The 19,343-nt window shown below is 40.7% G+C and overlaps 1 protein-coding gene across 9 annotated transcripts in view; it reads right to left on the reverse strand.

Annotated features, from left to right (window-relative positions):
- The window catches only part of PATJ (PATJ crumbs cell polarity complex component), a 162,758-nt gene that overhangs the window by 10,447 nt on the left and 132,968 nt on the right, over nt 1–19,343 (reverse strand). For all 9 annotated transcript variants that reach the window (XM_087734682.1, XM_087734680.1, XM_087734676.1 and 6 more), the window contains 7 exons: nt 11,104–11,187; nt 8,934–9,127; nt 6,969–7,116; nt 5,710–5,796; nt 2,671–2,788; nt 1,147–1,187; nt 737–859 (listed from right to left, as the gene is read on the reverse strand). In XM_087734682.1, coding sequence (XP_087590808.1) covers nt 737–859; nt 1,147–1,187; nt 2,671–2,788; nt 5,710–5,796; nt 6,969–7,116; nt 8,934–9,127; nt 11,104–11,187 — 795 coding nt within the window. The remainder of the gene's footprint in view (nt 1–736; nt 860–1,146; nt 1,188–2,670; nt 2,789–5,709; nt 5,797–6,968; nt 7,117–8,933; nt 9,128–11,103; nt 11,188–19,343) is intronic.

Consider the following 19,343-nt stretch of genomic DNA (forward strand, 5'->3'; position numbering starts at 1 on the left):
ATTTCTGATATTAATCTAATTAACCTAGATGATTTCTTCTTCTTATACATAAAAATGATTTTGACACCCTGGCACTTAGTGCTATTGTGTAATTCTATTAGAGACATGGCATGAATGCAGCAGCATGTACTAATGAATCTCATGGGTCAAAGCAATCCTAATCAGGAAGTAATAAGTTCTTTTCAATACTAATGATTCCTTGAAACTCTCTCCAAAACTGGAAAGTGTTCACCATGGTCATTCCTGGAAACCCACACATCCTGTGTGTCTGATACAAGTGCTTTATTTTGGCATTTCTTTGTAAGGGCCTTAAGATCAAACAACTAACTTCTGATCTAGTTTCTACCTGGTTTGAGCTCTAAATGATGCCTAGTCTGCAGTTCCCAAAATGCCTGTGATTTCCAGAGAGCCTGTTGCTGCCCTCCCTGGGTCTGGATGAACATATACATTCAAAGACCACTGCAAACACATTTATGTTCTTTCTCTTAATATCACTTTTCCATGTGGGCAATCATTGCCATTATCCCAAGATGAATATAATCAAAAAAGGAAGAGAAGGGCAGATTGGGGTTTTTTTTTGGTTGTTTGTTTTGGTTGGTTGGTTTGTTTGTTTTTAAGAGACAGAATAGTCTATGAGATATTAAAGTGATGGCATATACAGAAGTGCTTGAGGCTCCTTCTCTGTGGGACACATGGCAGATGAAACAGGAAATACTGAGAGGACCATTCTACTCACTCTGAGTCTTTGGGTACGTGCAGCCACACCGCTGGCTTGAATCATAGCAATGAAGATGGGAATATCTCCTAATGGACTTCCCTTCCCTCCTGCTATACTGATACCAAGAGCATCATTCGATCCCTAAAACAAAACAAAAAACCCAACATTTGCAATTGGAGCAACTAGTAGAGGTCAATGTTCAGGGTATAGCAATAATTGACTCATTTGATTTATGGAACAGGGAGAAAATAGATAGGTTTGAGAAACACATGCATCCTCACACACACATGTCCTATTACACAGGCATACATCCAAGAACTTACTGCAAACATAAATAAGGCAATTTTACTTCTGAGAAATGCTACAAAAATTAACAACTTCAGTTAAAGGTGTCAGCTTTTTGAATTGATAGAAAATAACGCACTGACCCTTGTTATCTCCACAGTCCTTGGGCCCATATCTGCTCCTACTAATAAAGAAACAAACAATTAGCTTCTGTAATTAAGAGATAATATAATTAAGAGATAACACTGTCAGGTGACAATGGTCCCTTGCTGCCTAGTCAGAGTTATCACCAAGCAGAAGCGGAGCCTTCCTGTGCCAAACCAGGCAGTGCTGCTCACGTGAGGAGGATGGGATTTCTGTTTCACCCAGAGATGAATACGGATGTAATCACTCTGGCTGACGGATGCCACTGTGACGCCCATTGTAGCACAGCCGCTGCTCACCGCAATCTATTGAATAGCAGCACTCTGTCGGCCTGAAGAAAAGCCCTATTGTGCATTTCACTCAATCAAAGATTGGCTTATTATTCATAAATCACAGTGTCCCTACCACAAAGGGGTAGGGCACACAGCTGGTCTGAGACTGTTGAGGTTCCATTGATTTCCCCTTCTAATTTGTGCTGTATTAGTAAATAATAGACAGCCAGGAAGTCTGGCTAGCATATATCTAGCCATAGGACATTTGAAGTTACTCAAAACATTAAAAAAAGGGGGGGGGGGGGGGGCACTTCAAAGGAATAATTCAAACTGGGACTAAACAGCCTAACAAGCTGATGGTGTAGTCAGGTCCTGGGCTCTGCTATACCAACCCCTAATTCTACCAGCTTTAATTCAACTATTTTAAGAACCTTTTAGAAGGCAGGCAGAATTAGTCTCTTTCAAGAGTTAACAATTCTTAATAACACATATCAGTATTTCTCACTGCCATGCACATGTGCTTGTGCAGATATCTGCTATGAGTACCCAAGGCATGATCGCCGAAGTGCAGCAAGGTCTGTGGCAGCAGGAAGCCCAAGCCTGGGGATACCAAATCAGGGTGTGCAGACATGCACTCTCAGTGCTGCGAAACCCTTCAAAATGGCACAAGGAAGGCTGCCTAAAAAGCCACATGCCTCCTCCAGTGCATGCAAACTGGTAGAACAAACGTCTTCTACTTCTGCCCATGGTCAGACACGAGCACAGGTTACCAACTTCTGACACAGGTCAGAGCACACAAACGCACAGGCTCTCCACAAGCTACTGCAGGTTGTAGATTTAGCACTTGCTAAATCTGCAAATTGCAAACTGAGCATTGTGACTTTCTCATTACAAAACACCCCTTTATACACTCAAAAGCAACAAAGATATAAATGAAGTGGTGGCAGCTTTATTCCCTGAGAAAACTGTTTCTAATGCGAGAACCTTGCCTGTGCTAAGCCTCCGACAAGGGCGTCAGGGAATAGCAGGGCACAGGAATTCTGCACTTAAAATAGAGGAGCCATTACTCTACTAGTAGACATAAAAAATAATGTCATCTGCTGGGAAGTGTTCGGGTCTTAAAATACCAGTGGTACGTCTTCTGGGAGGCTGAATAGGAAAACCAGGTTCAAGTATTCAGCTTTGCTTTTAAACCAGCACAAATATAAAGCAAATAGCATGCAGCTATTCTGACAGCCACCCAGATTATACCTGAGTTTCTCTGAGACACATCTGCTGAAGATCTTTTCGTGCTGACAAAATTCTGTAAGGTAGAGAGGACCGGAGCAAGTGCAGGGTGGAAGTGGCTATGGACACTCTGTTGGCTTGCCTGAAGTTAAAAATAAATCAAAACCTGTGAGTCAAACCCAAACGTTAACTTTAAACCAGTTCCTGCAGCACATGGGCACAGCTGTGTTCTGTGCCAACCAGACTGGAAATACCACATCAGCCATGCAACTGCAATCCCCTCCAACTTCATTTCGAAAGGGGAAACCTACCAAAACCCAGCTCCGAGTTGTAGGCACACCCATAGCGCTGCTCACAGTACTACACAACTGCACTTCACTCCGTTAGGTGCACACCTAACACGTATGTTGTTCAGGTCTGCTCTAGATGGCATAAGGAAGTAAGATTAACCCCTCCTCTGCTTATTCCCAGTGTGTCTCCGAACCTGAGCAGAAGGGGAGATGATGGCTGCTGCTAAAGCTCGTGGGCATCTTCCCCACGATGTAACCTGCAGGCACCTCACCCTACGATGAGCATGCACGAAGCACCCAGCAGGTGGGTGCCTCGCACCCAGCACGAGGTGCCTGCAGGCACCTCACCCTATGATGAGCATGCACGAGGCACCCAGCAGGACACATAACAGCTCCTCTCCCACAACGTGGGGATAACACTTACGCCCATCTTGTTACATGGCAGTAATCTACAGGCTTTGGTATTTTAGCTTAATATATTGTCTGATTACAAGGTCCTGTAATTGACCCTGCTCCTTTCATTTGACCAAGAACCTACTCTTATTTCCAGAATAACATACCAGGTGACAAAAAGGAGAGCCTCTGAAGATAGCTGCTTGTGCATGTTACCAATTCTTGGCCCATTTCCAGCCCTCCTTTTCCCCATTTCCATATCTGGCTTTATCTTCAGACTCTGCCCCTCGAGGAAACATCATTATCAGTTTAGGAAGTGCATCTGAACAACAGGTTTCACTGAGGGCCAGACCTTTTCAACTAAGCTGCCGTACACAAAACAAAGATCTGGTCTATACTTCTCTGTCCACAGCAGAGCTTTCCCCCTCTAAATGCATTAGGCGGTGAATCAAAAGCTCTGGCAGCATTTATCTTAACTGACCAATGTGCAGCTGTCAGTGACGAACAACAGGCAAAGCACAATTTCCACCTCTAGTTGCCAATTCATGGGTCAGTTAACATAATTTGCAATGCGCGTGAAAGAAATCACTGTCCTGCACCACAAGGCTTATATTTCTACCGTTAAAGGTATGCAATGGACCAAGAAAAAAGCCAAGTGAGGACAAAAGTTCTGGATGCTTTTGGCCAGCAGCTTCTAAAACATCGCTCGCAGTTGTGCAAATCATTCAAGCTGATTTGCCATATTATCTGCCAAGATTTTTATAACTCTTGGAACGGTTTTGCTGAGAAACATCTATTCAGTTTTCAAAATCACCAAGTCACTTAGGAGCAGTGAGATGAAGGCTCTCAAATGACTCTGCATTAAGAACAGCAATTAAGATTTCTTCTATTAAAAGAAATACAGAAATTACCAGGTTCCTGCAAAAGCCTCTTATGCTACAAAGAAAGGGGGATGACGTTGTTTGATTTGATTTTTTACCTAGACTCATGTTAGATACTATGGTATCTTGCTTCCCTTTCAGCTATGAGTTTTACATAGTAAAACTGGGTGGATAATTTTAAACCGTCACTTTTTGATTACATTGCTCTTGCTTAGGCTAGCTGTTGATACAATGACCAAAAAAAGTAATACTCAAGACTTCTGTCTTTACTTAATGCAATCAGTATAATTTTCCTGTTATTTCATTTCTCCTTGCCTGCTGCATGCACTGCAGATGTTTCTCCAATGATATGTAGTCATCATTTTTAAAGCTGCGCTTAGCCCAGCTGTTCCTGCATAGCTTTAGCCTTTCCTGATACCTCACCCACCCAGACAGCAGGGTGGATCACTGCTGGCCTCTAGAAAGTTAAGAAATCATGCCACATGACTATTTTGGCACCCTTTTTGGGTTGTTCATGCACGACACCAAGGACAAGCCTCCCCTCTTACTGACCTCCTTAAAAGCATTCCTGCTTTAACTTACACCCCCTCCAAGCCTCCTAAGGCTCCTCCTCTCCCTTTCCAAAACCAAAGCCTTCTTTTAGCATTTGTGGCAGCTGGGCGGGATCCACCGGTGTGCAGCCTCTCCTGCCTGCTCGCACATCAGTGTGAGAGGGAGATGTGTGGGCAATGTCCCCCAGGTCCCTGACAGCTGCCCCTGGGCAGAGAGGGGGCAAAATACTCCAGAGCAATAGCACTGCCACGAACCACAGCTTGTGTCTCTCAGGGACACTGTCAACTTAAATATCATGGCAAAGCAGTCAGTCTTCAGAAGGAAAATCCATTTAAAAAAGTCTTCTAAGTCATCTTGCCTTGTTCTTCTCCTTTGCAGTACTCGGACTTTAATACTAATGGTATCAGTGTCTGAGCTGATTGGGGGAGAGAGGAAGGGAGAGAGGAAAAGCCCTGCACTGATTGAAAAATGAATTGTTGTCCTCGCTTCAGGTAAAAAGCAAGTGAAGCAGGAAATTGCTCTGTGTTTTCTTTGAGAGGAAAGCAGCTCTCATGTGGTTGTGCCATAAGATAGGCAAAGATACAGTTCAGTTTCATTAACTCATTTTGATTGACAAAACAGCTGCAGAAAACACATTCAGCATTTTTTTGCAGGACTGAAAAAATTTCTGGGCATCATCATTTGAGAAAGATATTACGTATTTTTGATGCGTCTCAGGAAGACACTCTTTAAACAAAAATATAAATTAACTAGCTCTTCTATTTAATCAGCATTTCAGCATGACACTTTGCAGTTCACCACAGAAAATTATTGTGCTAGAATATTTTGTTCCACATCCTCAGCATTAAGCATCTGTGGAAGGACTGAACCTCACGTGCACGCCTGTGCACTGTCCCCATGCTTTGCCCTTCACAGCTCCATTTTATACGTATGAATTTGTCACTAACCTGACTGTTTTCGGATGTTTTCCGTGATGATAGCCATGATCCAGCTCGCAATCTCCCAAGCTCAAGATGCACTAGGCCTTGGGCACACTTGGAAAAAAACCACAATGTAGAGCATTTAAGTAGACATACAATATTTCACGCTCTCCTGGAGAGAATTATGTTTATATTCCGCACGACAACTCCGTGAAGAAAACCACAAGGAACGCTCAAAACATTAACATCTGTATTTAGGCAATACAAAAAATACCTGTCCCTGGATTTAGGTTTACCCTGAAGATTTATCCTGATTGCTGAAGTCAGTATGAGCCTTCCTACTGGCAAACTGTAGATGGCCAGTTACTCAGTAAAAATAAACAAAAAGCCCCCAACTCTTTAACAGACATTTCCCACAAACAATACTTATGAAAAAACACTTCAGAGGAAAAATGCTGCACAAAAGGGGTGAATTTAACACATACGGATTCAACGTAGTAATATACTCTTATATCACCAATTTTCAATTCTTAAGTAGGTAAACTTTTGGCCACCTGAATTCCACCCGAATGGAAAAAGCAAGGAAATAATTAGCCTTTCCCTTCAAGAACGAAAGAAATCATATGCAGAAACACTAGTGGTGATGGCAGGGAAAATACCCTTGTCTCCAGATGCACTTTTGAATAGAAATGGGTCTGCAGCATCGCTCCCGCCCGTCCTTTCATCCTTGGTACAGGCTGTTGGGCCTGGGAGCCATACGGAGGAGCTATCATCAGGCACTTGCAGCCAGGCCATCCCCTGCCCCCACCTCTGACTCAAGTAGCCACATGCTTTCTAATGGAAAAAAGCAAATTCTCCCACACTGCACAACTTCAGAGTATAAAATCACTCCTGTAAGATGGAAAGCTGTGCAGAAACAGATTGTAGCTGCCACTTTATAGCTGCAGGTTACTGCAGCAAAGCCAAAGGCATTTGATTTCAGTTCTGGTTTGTATGACTCTCAGGTTTCCAAATATTTTCCTAACATACGAAATACGTAGTTGCATTTTGAAATAAATGCCTAAATGCTACATGTGTCTTTGTTTTCCCACTTCATATCATCTCGTTTCTAAATCTATATGGAGAAGTGATTTTAAATGAATCTCCCAAAGTTATTTCAGATGAAATTCCTGTCTTGGCAATCAGTCAGAGCTGTCCTGCATATGTGTAAACAGCACTTCAGGATAATTACCTTGCATAGTGTCAGTAACTGCAATTCAGTATCTTGAAATGTATTACGTACTCACCTTAAGTATAGTGGCAACAGTCTCTTGGGAGGCATTTCTCATATCCTCTCCATTTACAGACAAAATCTGATCTCCTTGAATTAATCTTCCATCTAGGTCTGCAGCTCCTCCTTTAACAATGTCAGAGATAAACACTCCACTTCCATTTCTAACAATGCAAGAAGCATATGGCTAATTACACAATCCAATATTCTTTGGGAGACCAATTTAGATTACTTGTATTTAAGAGACATTAAAAGAAACCTGTGAGCAGAGGAAGAACTAGTTTTACACCCCATTCCACCGTTTCAGTGTAAAAAAACCTACGAGTTTTAAAACCAAGGCATGTTTTCCCGTATTTAATAGTCTTTCCCCTTGAACTGTTAGTTCTGACCCTATGATCCATAAAGATTCATGAAAAATACCACTTGTATGAATAAAAAGGCAAGGATCAGTCTAAGATAGAGTTAAACTATCTCCTGATGTGCCTGATATGAATTATGCAGCCTCAGTTTTGTTTTTTTTTTCTGTATTCCCTCTAAAGGTTCAGCTCAGTTTCTTTTCTAGAAGCCTGGAGGCCCCCAACAGAAGAGCAGGGAGAAGTTTGCAGAAAGACTTTTATAGTTTGCACACGAGTTATGCAGCAGAAAATCCAGCTTTGTGGCTGTCTGCCTGCAGTGGGCAGCGAGGTTTTTGAGAGCAGCAGGCCACACAGATGGGGGGAATATATTTATTTATCAGCTCCAGCCTCCTTGCAAGGGAGTCCCCTCCTAGAGGCTGCAGGACCCCTCGGTGCCGGCCCCAGCTAACAGGGCTCACTATGCTGTGAGCTGGTGCTGGCTGCAATGCCAAGATTTGGCGTTTGGTACCCTTCACCCTGAAGGAAATAACACTTCACAACCTGAATTGTACCCGGGTATCATTTAGTTGACTTCAGAAATCGAGCTACCTCTAACATGGAAATCCCCACAAGCAAAGCACTTAGCAGTAGTACAGAAAGTTTTGCACAGAAGCAAATGCGGGAGGGCTGGAGACTGTGATTACCATCTGTAGGGTAATTTACATAAGCTAAATTAATTACCCAACCCGCAATCTGCTCACAACACCTGGGTTAAACATTGCCACTCTTGTAAAAAACTGCTGCAGAAACTTTACTGACCATACGCAGTCAGGATAATGACGTGATGATTTGTAATTGAGAAAATAAATTTTTTTTGGCAATACAGAAGAGCAACCATATGACTCTTATGCACCAACACTGAACGAGTGCTCGCCAGTGTCATGCCATAAATCTCTTCTAGCACTGAAAGATTAAATCTATCAGTGCTCTGGTTCAAATGATCTAATAGCAATGGTTTAGAAATACATCAGTAAAAAGTCACATTTTATTAAATGGCTGTTACCTACCACCGTATCTCAGATTCTGCTCTGTAGTCACAGAATTGCTGTCTACAGTGTTGTACAGTCACTTTGATACTGTTCAGGATTTGGGTCTAACTCGGCCTTTTAGCTTCCACTGACACTGGTCCCTTTGAACCCAAGCAGAATCTAACTCACAAATCCATTTTCAAAGGCATATCCTGGTATTTGGAAATAAGAAGGTTTCTCTCCCCATTTTGAAATCGTAAAAGCCACAGCTAGGGCTTCCAAGCCCTGAGACTCAGCTACGCTGAAGCCAGCAGAACAGTGAGCTGCCGGTTCTGTATGCGCCCACCTGGCCACACTCACTCAGAGCAGGACACCCACTCTGTGCTGGGAGCCCTCCTGAGCAGCAGCAGCCTTTGCTACACAGGTGTGTCATCGTTCTGACAGAGGAGCCAGGACCACAGCCCCATGACATCCTTGAAATTATGTAGATCCAAAATTTTGTTGCTTACAGACTTTTTCCTTTATTTCATATTCTGCTTAACGGCTACAGCTGTTCATATGGCAAAAAGCAAAATATTTCTCATTTGAAGTGCAGTCCGATCAAAGAGACACTCTTACCGTTTTCCAGCTATGCTGAGCCCTAGTCCTCGGCCCGTTTTCTTCTGTATATCTACATAGAAAATCTCTAAGTTTTCTTCATCTTTGTAATGAGCTTCATCTCTGTAAACAACCAACTGCACCTTCTGGGGTGTCTGTCTCAGCGCAGTGATAGCTTCTTCATGGCTGGCATTCCGCAGATCGATCCCATTCACCTGAAATAATCAGTGTTTTCTTTCCAAATGACATGTATAAATGATCTTTTCATCACACCCTACCCTTGTGTGACAGGACAAATTTGTCAAATTGACACCCCCTGGCACTCTAATTTAGTGCTCCCATTTCCAGAGGGCTGAGCTCCTGGATCTCCTACTGAGTGCGAGTTCGGTGCTTTGTGCCACTGCCTGGAGTAAATCACAATAATCAAAACATTTTGGCTTGTAAGTTTTGTGGGCGTTCTTCCCTTCTTTTTAAATGCTGGAACCTCAAACAGTGCTTCTTTCTTACAACTAGACAAAGTGGGACGTGCTCCTTTGAGCTTCCTCTATCTCTTACTGTTCAGATTCCTTCTCCCCCAGCTTCGCAACACCACCAAGCCGAAGACAGAAGGAATCAGAAACATTAGCAAATGGCAGTGGCGAAGCCCAGGCAGGACATATAAAATGGTTATTTTGCTTTGTTCCAATAGATGGCACACAAGACCGCTCCTGGAGCACTCAATTACATTTCTCTTACGATAACCCGAGAATGTTTTAGCATTTTAGCAATATCAGATAGAACAAGAAGTTCTGATTGAATGCTGAAGTATTAAAAAAACCTATTGCAACTTGAAACTTAATCTCCTAATTTTGCCAAGCCTGATCCACAGATACCCCTTAAGGTGTTTGCCAATATTCTGTTGATAAAATCATCTTTTATTTGTCAATATCAAAAAATATCAATGCTTAAATATTTTTGAAGTCTCTTTAGGAAATAGCATGAACTGTAACCAAATAACAATACAATGTTAATCCACTTACATAACATAATAAGTTTTAAGACAATGAAAATATTTCTCAGTATTTCTAGATATGCAAAGTTATAATCATACTTAATAATTAAGCCTAATCTATAGTAATTATATTCTTTTGTACAAATTCTACACACATTTATTTATATACTGCATCGGTATTCTTTTCTCAACACAGGCATCTATGCGTGCTTTATCATACCAATCTGAAACTAATTCAGAGTCATCTTTTTGATTCATTAGTATGGCTTTCAAAAGCTGAAATAATAACAATATTATGGCACACAAACATTAGCACTTTCCTGTTTGGCCAGAGAAGAATTAATTAACCTTCCTCATTTTTATTCCCTAATTATTGTGCTCTGTTAATACACAGTTATTTATAAAATGAAAACAACATTTAGCCTTAATGCTAAAAAAAATATTTTCAGTGCAAGAGCTGTAAAGACAACTCCCCGAGTACCCCTCGCTATTTTTCTAACCCTACACACCAAAGCCTTAATGGCCATGCTGGGAATTTGTCCTGATCTGACAGCAAGAGGCTGCAAGCAGCTGCGCTGAACCCCTGCCTGACGCAAGTTTCATTTGCAGACCAACACTTCGTTCTTAACCCTTTCCCTCCTCGATTTCTATGCTTGTCTGCGGGAAAAACACTACATTTATTCACAGAAATACTTCTGTGTGTTCACCAATTTTATGAACCGTGGCCTGAAGAAGCCCGTAGCCCCTCCAGCAACGCCACAGGCGGGCACTGTGAGTTTTTCAGCAGGGATGCTCGCAGTGATGCTGCAGCCACCCTCGCCGTCTCGCCCCGCATTCGCCCAGCTCTGCACTTTGTTCGCAGACAGCGCAGAGATACTGAAGCGGCAGCGGTAGTGCAGGCCTCCAAATGAAAGATTAAACAGATGAATAATACTGAGCTATTGGACATGACAGCTGAACTATGTAATTCGAGAACTGCCTTGCTCAATTAAATTTAATATATTCTCAATTTGTACCTTCAGTTTATATGAATATATGGGGAAATATGAATTTCTCAGGATGTTCTTAGTGACAGAAAAGCTTCAAGTACTGATCCTACTAAATGATCTCTCTTTCCCCTACAAGAACCCTACGCTGCGTTGAATACAAGTACACACGACAAAGATATAAGCAAGCACATACACAGAGAGACTTGTTTACCTCCAGAATCTGATCGCCGGCCCAAAGCCTGCCATCTCGAGCTGCTGCCCCTTCTTCATAAACTTCATGGATCACTATGGCGTCCTGCGGGAAGAAGGGGGTGGTGTGAATCCTCCCTCCCAAACACCCCACGAACTGGCAGCCACCCCACACAGCTCACCACTCCGGAGTAAAAAGGCACAGCACTCTATGTCAGGATAAGCAAGACCGTAACACAGGTTTATATTTTTAAAAATACTTTGGGATAAGAATATTACTCCTATAATCAAAATACAGATAATTAGTAAAAAGGTAAAAAGGATTTTGTTCACCACTTCAGGGTAGTCTTGCCTAGAGCTTCTTGGGCTTCCATCATTTTTAGACATTGGCATCAGCAGTATGTGAACTCAGTGTGAACCATTGTATTAATATCGTCCACTTTTTATGATATTATTTAAAACCAGATTCTTTGGCGCTATGAATATTTTTAGGGACTTGGCATAGATCTCGGTTTTAAGCAAGAACTGAATGCCTTGTGGTAAATAGCACTGGTTAAATCTGTAAGAAATGAAATCCAGAAGAAACGAACAATGGCAAATGTTAGTTTATTACTGAGGTTGGAAAATGTAGGCAGTGGCAGATGTAGCTTCAGGGAAGGTTTCAGTGATTTAATCTTATTGCCAGCAATAGATGTCCCCAAAGAAAAAGCATTACAAAGAACATACTGTTCTCTTGCTGGTGCTTTCCCTTTGCATTGTTCTGGTCTGTTACTTTTTTTTTTTTTCCTGAAACAGATAGGTGAACATCCTGCTGCAGCACTTCAGCTGTGGTCCTAACAGCTAGCAGGATGGGACGCTTCACTGTGCAAAATGTGCTCCTCTCTCCAATGTCACCAAGCAAACACCGAGCCCCAGAACCGGCTTCACTATGAACTCTAAAATGGCTCTGCATAAATACACAGTGATTTTCAATTAGATATGTAGGTATCGGATAACCCGTTCTCAGACACATACACCCTTCAAAAACACTATGGTTGTGAACTTCCTTCACCAGTTTGGCATACAAGACAAAGAGGAGACTTTCTGCAGCATTTGCAACAAAAGGTGGCGAGGTTAGCAGTGTGCGAGCCCCGCTGTGCACCGCCTTCCTGGAGCAGGAGCAGGAAATAGCTGCTGGGGTGGAACAAAGTACCTTCGTGTTTTGAAAACACTGTTAGATACTACATCTCTCATCACCAAGTTAACTCCCCCCATGTTGCCTTGTGATCCTTTCCCAGCACACATGGTGCATGTTGAACAGAAAGAAAACTCAAATGCCCTTAAGCTACCGCTCTGATCAAGACAACATTGAGAGCATTATTTTCTCTCATTCCCACTACACCTTATTTAATGATGTGGACTTGTACCTACAGCCACTCTGCTGCTGCTGGAGCACAGCACCACTGTCACAAGCTTCCTCTTTGATACGTATACACCAGTCACTGAAAAAAGCCTGAAGGATTTTAATCGCAAATGGATTACAGCTGATACAAGCATCCCAGATGGGGGGAAAAAGATTCCAATGTACATAAATGAAGGCAAAATACTATGAGATGTGTACCAAGGTAATTAAGAAAATCAGAAGAACAGTCTGGTAAAAAAAAATATATATATTTATATATACCACTGGAAACTGCAGGGTTTTCCTGAAATAACTGAAACAGCTATTACCAGTGGAACAAAGTAACACATGCACGTCCATCTCAGCAGCACTGCTGAAATCCTCTGCTGCGTGTCTTAGATCTTCTCTCAGTTGTGGGGTTTTGGTTGTTGTGGGTTTTTGTTTGCTTGGGTTTGGAGTTTATTTTTTGGGTTACCTTTGTTTTAAAAACGATCATGTAACTCTAAGTCAACACAAGAGACTTTTGCCTGGGTGAAAGCCAGAAGGGTGACAGTGATGTATATTTTTTCACCTGAGGCTGATCATGGGTAACTTTGAGAAAAAGCTGACTCTGTGGTTTAGAACTTCCATAGACACTTCACTTTTAGTTTTTTAAACATTTTACAAAGGAAGGCATTTAGAAGTGGCCAATGAAAGAACACAAAATATCGACCAGCTTGTTAAGACAGCATCATTCAACTGGGACACACTAGGGCAGTGGATGAACATGAGGTTCGGTAGAAAAATGGCAATGTGAACATGCAACAGCAGACTGGGCACATACACAAGATGGTCAAATCAAACACTTTCAGACTGTATTTAATCTGATATTTCCTAACCTCTGAGCAAGGAGCTTTCAATCACATTTCTTTAAGTTTGTTTTCCATCTGCTGTTGCTTTAAAAATGGCCAACAAACTGGAGTTACCAGCTTTTCCCAGTGCTGCATTATTAAATGTAAAACTGCACATACCTAAACCTGAGATTCAGGAACCACTGAATGTTATCAGTTTGAATAATCTGCATCATCTATTTGAAAAGGCAAAAATTCAGTATTACACTGCGGTTTCTGCATGTGTTAGAAGCCAGACCTAGGACTAAAAATACATATGGCATGAAAAGGTACATTCCTGTTCGGTCTGTGCCTACTCCAAAGAAGGAAATATCTCGCTGACATGCCAAAGCACTGTTTTTCTTAACTAGTTTTTTTTAAAGTAGTGTATATCGAATCAATTAAAAACAGAATGAAGCAACGTTTCCATGAAGTACTGTAAAGACTTTTAAATAGTCCATAAACATAAATATGAGTCTTACCTTCCTTAGCTTATAAACTATGATAAACAGACATCTTCCCTCTGGTACTTCTGGGATCAGCTCAAAGTACAGTTAACCCAGAAGTAATCTTTTTCCATTGGATCTAGTGGGATCTGGATAAGACTCTCTTAGTTTTGATCATCCATGACAAATCACTAAAAACAAACCACTTATGTTATTGAACATTTTTAATTACATCAATATTTTGAAGATGTTTACGCAGTAATGAGATGTAATGTCACACTCTACCCATCTAGGCAAGCCCTAATCTGTAATGACTCTATTGACATGCTATAGATTTAAGCTGTAACACCCCTCTCAGTGCCTCAGAAAAAAAAAAATAGGATGTGTCATGACTAAAACAATACAAAGAATTTATTTAAAGGATGTGTTTTGATTACTGATCTTCTGCATCTCCTGCTCACTAGCTTCGAATTCAGTTGTGTGCTTGATGTCTCTAGAAGTCAAGGCCTAAATAGTTCAAAGTCAATCAATCAATTGAGAGGCAGGAAGGGAAAGCGGTGTCAATGTTCAACTAGAGGTTGTGAATTCATGGTGGCTCTGGACAGATTTTCATTTCCATCCCTCCCCATCTCCTTTCACTACCAGTTTCATATAGATTATGGCACTCCATGATAAAGCTTGGCAGAGTCGCAAAAACTGTTCGTGCAGAAGGTGGAAATAAAAACACTCTCATATCAAGAACATGGTTGTTTAAAGAAAGATATCCAGCTGCTGAAAGCACATACTTCATAAGGTTTACAAATCCATTCAACAAACTGGAGCTTTAATCTTTGTATATTTTGACAAAGAATAGTCTGGGACCATTATACCAATTGGGAATTAATGCAAAGTTGAACATTTCTTGTATGGTACGGAAGGATGCAGAATACAAGCCAGGGCATATAAACAGCATTTTTCTATGCTAAACAAAGTCCATGCTCGCAGGTGTAAACTTAGACTATCAGACTGTGAAAACACTGAAAGACAAAGTAGAAGGGAATTTGTCTGCTACTGCTCAGGTTGCTGTCCTGGGCTGAATAATGCTTATATTGAAGGCTACTGAAGGGCCTGCAGTCCAATGAAATGAAGTTGAATGCACTGATACTATCTATACTGCATGGGTAAAAAAACCACCTGCAAGCCAGAATAGTTACCAAACATGGCAAGAGCATACCTGGTTCATATATGATGTGCACCAAATCTGTTAACAAGCGGTAATGCTTACCAAACCTGCCACGCAGTACACTAGGTGGTTATTTTCTAAGGGTCAGATCTGAGCTGTGGGACAGCTACACCTCTCACTCTTGCTTTACCAGCAGAATACCACTGTGATTGCACCGACTTCTTGAGCAAAGAGAAGGCACATCAGTGACAACTCCCACACTGACTCTGACGAAACAAGGTTTTGGCTGTGGAAGAAAAGGCAGATAAGTAGAAGAGTTCATGGAGCCTCTTGGTCAACACCTTGAACAACAACGTTGGTGCAGAGCGAATGAATACTGAACGGTGAGGGCAAGACAACCTTACAGAAATTGGCACCCAATCTGAGAATCCACTTATGGAAAATAGAACTTGTAAAATGTGCATAGCGTGATCTACATTGCATCACCTTCTATCTGAGGAAGGAGAATAGCCCTGAACTCTTGGGGAACTATCCCCCAAGCTGTGGATTTTTTTTCTGCTTGATTTAGAACAACTTCAGAGACCTGATAGGGGAACAATATCACACTCACCCATCAGCAGAGAGCACAAATAGAAATGCTAACATTAAGAATTAAATTCAGTAAGAGTGACAGCTTAATCTTTGTATCTTAAATGTCAAGAACTGGTATGGCAGAGACCCCAGGCAATGACCACATAGCACCGTCTTGATTGAGCCTTTGGGAGAAAGGTGGTAAAGTCAGCTTCCTATTCAGGAAAATCACTGACCAAGCAAACCTTAAAAGCCTGCAGGACCATAAACAGTGGTGAGAAAGTCTCACAAGCTGTCTGGCTTTAGGCTTGGACTGCTCACACGTTTTCTGCAAGTTTATAGCTTCTGAGCCAGTCTCTCTAGCGTTTCTTTTCTTCTATGCAGCTGTTCTTCAGAAGGACAAGCAGCAGCTTTCAATGCAGGTGCCCTTTGCCACTGAAAATCACCCCCCAGACTGTTATTTGCAAATGCTGGGAGTAGAGGGTGAGAGAGTAAAAGGACAAGACATGAAGGAGGCTCAAACATTAAGTTTGATGATTAATTGATAATGTTTAATTATTAATGTTCAATAAATCAAACATTATTTGATTGATTAATATCATGGCTATTTTTATTAAGTTGTATCATGTGATAAAAGGTGGAACAGTATGCAAGAGGGGAGATTTCAAAAGAACTGGAGCAGAGAAATCCCCACATACCTGGTGTTGGCTAGATTTGACAAGGAAAAAGGTCTGAATTTTGGTAAAGATGCTTCTTGCATAGTACTGAACAGTCCTTAACTACTGCAGATCATTCACAACAAGCTATTTCTTTAACTGAGCTAACATTAAATTTGGTTTATCTTTGCTGTACTATTTCAGTCTACAAGACCCAGCCATTATTTTGACAGGATCAAAGGCACTTCACAGAAGAAAGGTGAACCACTACACATTGAGGACTGCAATAATCATCAGAACAGAGTAACACTGGGTAAGATACTCAGTTAGAAATGAGTTGTTTGAAAACCCCAGACCACGTTTTCCATGATGTGCATTTTAAGGTGCTAATCATTAGACAAAAAAAAAATTCCCCCAAACAGTCCTGAGAGTAGAAACCAGATCCATAGCTCTGTCCTCTAGCTACAAGGCTATCTCTACCACCAGAGCATCACCAGCCATTTGTCCCGGACTAAGGGAGCATTATATGGGGAAAAGGTACCTGTCTCCCAGACAGACACTTCTGAGCACACACAGACAATGATGCTGAAAGTCCAGGCCAAAACAGAGACACCAGGTTTTTGGGAACCTACGTGGTTGGGCAGTGCTAGAAAGCAGGCAGGACAAACTGTTGGAATTACATGAATTTTACATGCCTGTATCTCAGTTTGGTCTGTATTTAGGTGAACGAATCTTACCGCTAACCATAAATATGTATTTGGTGTAAGAAATAAAGCTTTCTGCCTGGATTAGAGTACTTTCCTGAGGAAGCAAAAAAGTGAGCTACATACAAAACAACACTCAGGAAAAGATGTTTTCTGATTTAGTTGACAAGTTGTGTTTTCTTAAGCTAATATTACATATTTCCAACAAATTTCCTACATAGCTACAAATGTTATACTAAATTAGCATTTATTAAAGACAATAAAGCTACAAGGGTTTTTGCTGACTGCAGGATTACAAATTTATCTCTTTTCCAGGGCAAGTACAATATCACTAGTTATTTCCTTTTCAACTTTTATAATACTTTGTCCAGAATAGTAAAATTGTCATTTCATTTTTACAGGCTGGTTCACAGATAAAGTAGAAATCAACTAGTTGCACAGTGTGTTTCGCTGAAGAATTAGCCTCATATAAGAATCTGTCAGTAGTTAAAATAAATCCAGCTGCTGGTTACTTGTAGGCAAAGGAAATTACAACAGTTATGTTATGATCTATGATCTTCCATTCGCAGATCTAAATGGAATCTAAAAGATAACAGTTCAGCAACAAAAGCTGAAGGTCAACTCCAAGCAAATCACTTGACTTCTTAAAGGGATTTATCTAATGCATCGTGCTGCATATACCGCCTTCTAACACTCAAATATTTTGCAACTGCTAGCATTCACAAACCATTAACAGGCACGCAAAATCCTAAGCCAAACACTACTGTAATAAAACAGGCTATATAATGTAAAAATGTATTACTGTGTTAATGTAAAAATACTTTACATTGCATGATACTGAAAAACTTCTCTACTCAAGGTCAAAACAAAAGGTCTGTTTCCCATTTAAGAACAAGACCTTGCAAGAGATGGTGTTCACTTGCCAACTTTCATAAAAAAGATTAATCCACAACATCAATATGAATATAATTTTTCATACTAAAATACAGATTTATTTTAAGGAAGTGGATAATATTTGTATTACATTTTATAGGCCCCTATAGTTACATCTGGTCCTTATTTATTTAAATTTTATTCAGCTTGCATAATATTTTTGCTTACAGTTATATTCTCTAAGATCAGAAAAGCTAAAACCTGAAAATTCAATGGCACTATTCATTAACATTCCTTCGGTCTGCAGTCATAGACATTTGCAAGCTCTCCTTTGATTCTGAAATAATAAAACTAAGGTAATAAGATGTTTAGTGTAAAAATATATGACTTAAGTCAGAATGATAGAAAGAGCTATGTTTCTATGAATCACATGCCAAAGCAAACCAAAGTTTTTCAAAAAGTATACATGCTCATTTTAGAGGGAATAATAAAACACAGAACTACATATTAAAATGTTAACTCTCTCACTCTCATTATTGTATTAAACAAAAAAAAATATGAAAATTTACAGTGTACAGTGCATAACACAGGTTATAAAGAATGCATGAGATCCTGAATGCATATGACACAGGAAGCCAAAAGCCAGTGGTTTCAACCAGCAGCAAGCAAGATACTTCTGAAGTCCATTCTGACATGTCCTACTGCTTTTGTATATTGTTAGCTTAAATTTTATGGTTGATTTACACTCCTGGAAGACACCAACTTCTTCAAGCAAGTCACTGCTACGCAAGCTAGCTGTACAGTCAGCTAAACCCTTGCCAAAGATCCATCAAATACATGATTTGCAAAACTTGCTACTCTAATTCCCATTTGTGATAACTCATGTACAAAGCAGTTTGTTTTTTTCATGCTGTTGTAAGCTAACATCCTTCTGGAATTATGATGAATCCACCAACTTCATTTTAACATTGTCCAACTAAGAGTCAAAGCAATTCCTCACAATTTCAGGCTAACTGCATTTACCACTCTGTCATTAAATTGCCTTCTGTTTTATAAATGTGGGTGATGGTTAAGAAGTGATTGCATTTTTTTCTCTCCCAACTGCAAACTTTTCCTCTACAATACCCAAGCCAAGATTAAAAACTTAGGACCTCTATTACCATTTTTCATTCTATTGTTCCATTCATTGTGCAATAGACTTAACAGCAACAGTATCTATAGCCAATATATTGCTGAAACCCTCCTGAGACCAGTATCTTGCTTTTCATTTGTAGTTACAAGGTAAGCATATTCCACTAAAACAGATTCAGTCTTAGCTGCACTTGATGACTGTCTACAAAGTCGCTCAGACCTCAGCTGTCTATAACTTATGAAGTTATTTCTGCCTGAATCTAAATAAAACTGAGGTGGGAGGGAGGGAAGAAAGCTCAACCAAGGGAGAACCTGTTTGTTTAGTAACACAGAAGTCACATCAGTCCCCATGTTTAGGTAGGTCCCCACTGCTGACTGCAGCATGGCACAAAACAGAGATATCCAACTTGGCTTCGGTATTAGTAACAGCCTGCTCTTGGCAGCGTGGAGATCCTAGCAGGGTAATTAGC

Source organism: Nipponia nippon, unplaced genomic scaffold (assembly GCF_047370975.1).
Source record: "Nipponia nippon isolate SJK-2023a ecotype South Korea unplaced genomic scaffold, ASM4737097v1 scaffold_5, whole genome shotgun sequence".
Lineage (NCBI taxonomy): Eukaryota > Metazoa > Chordata > Aves > Pelecaniformes > Threskiornithidae > Nipponia > Nipponia nippon.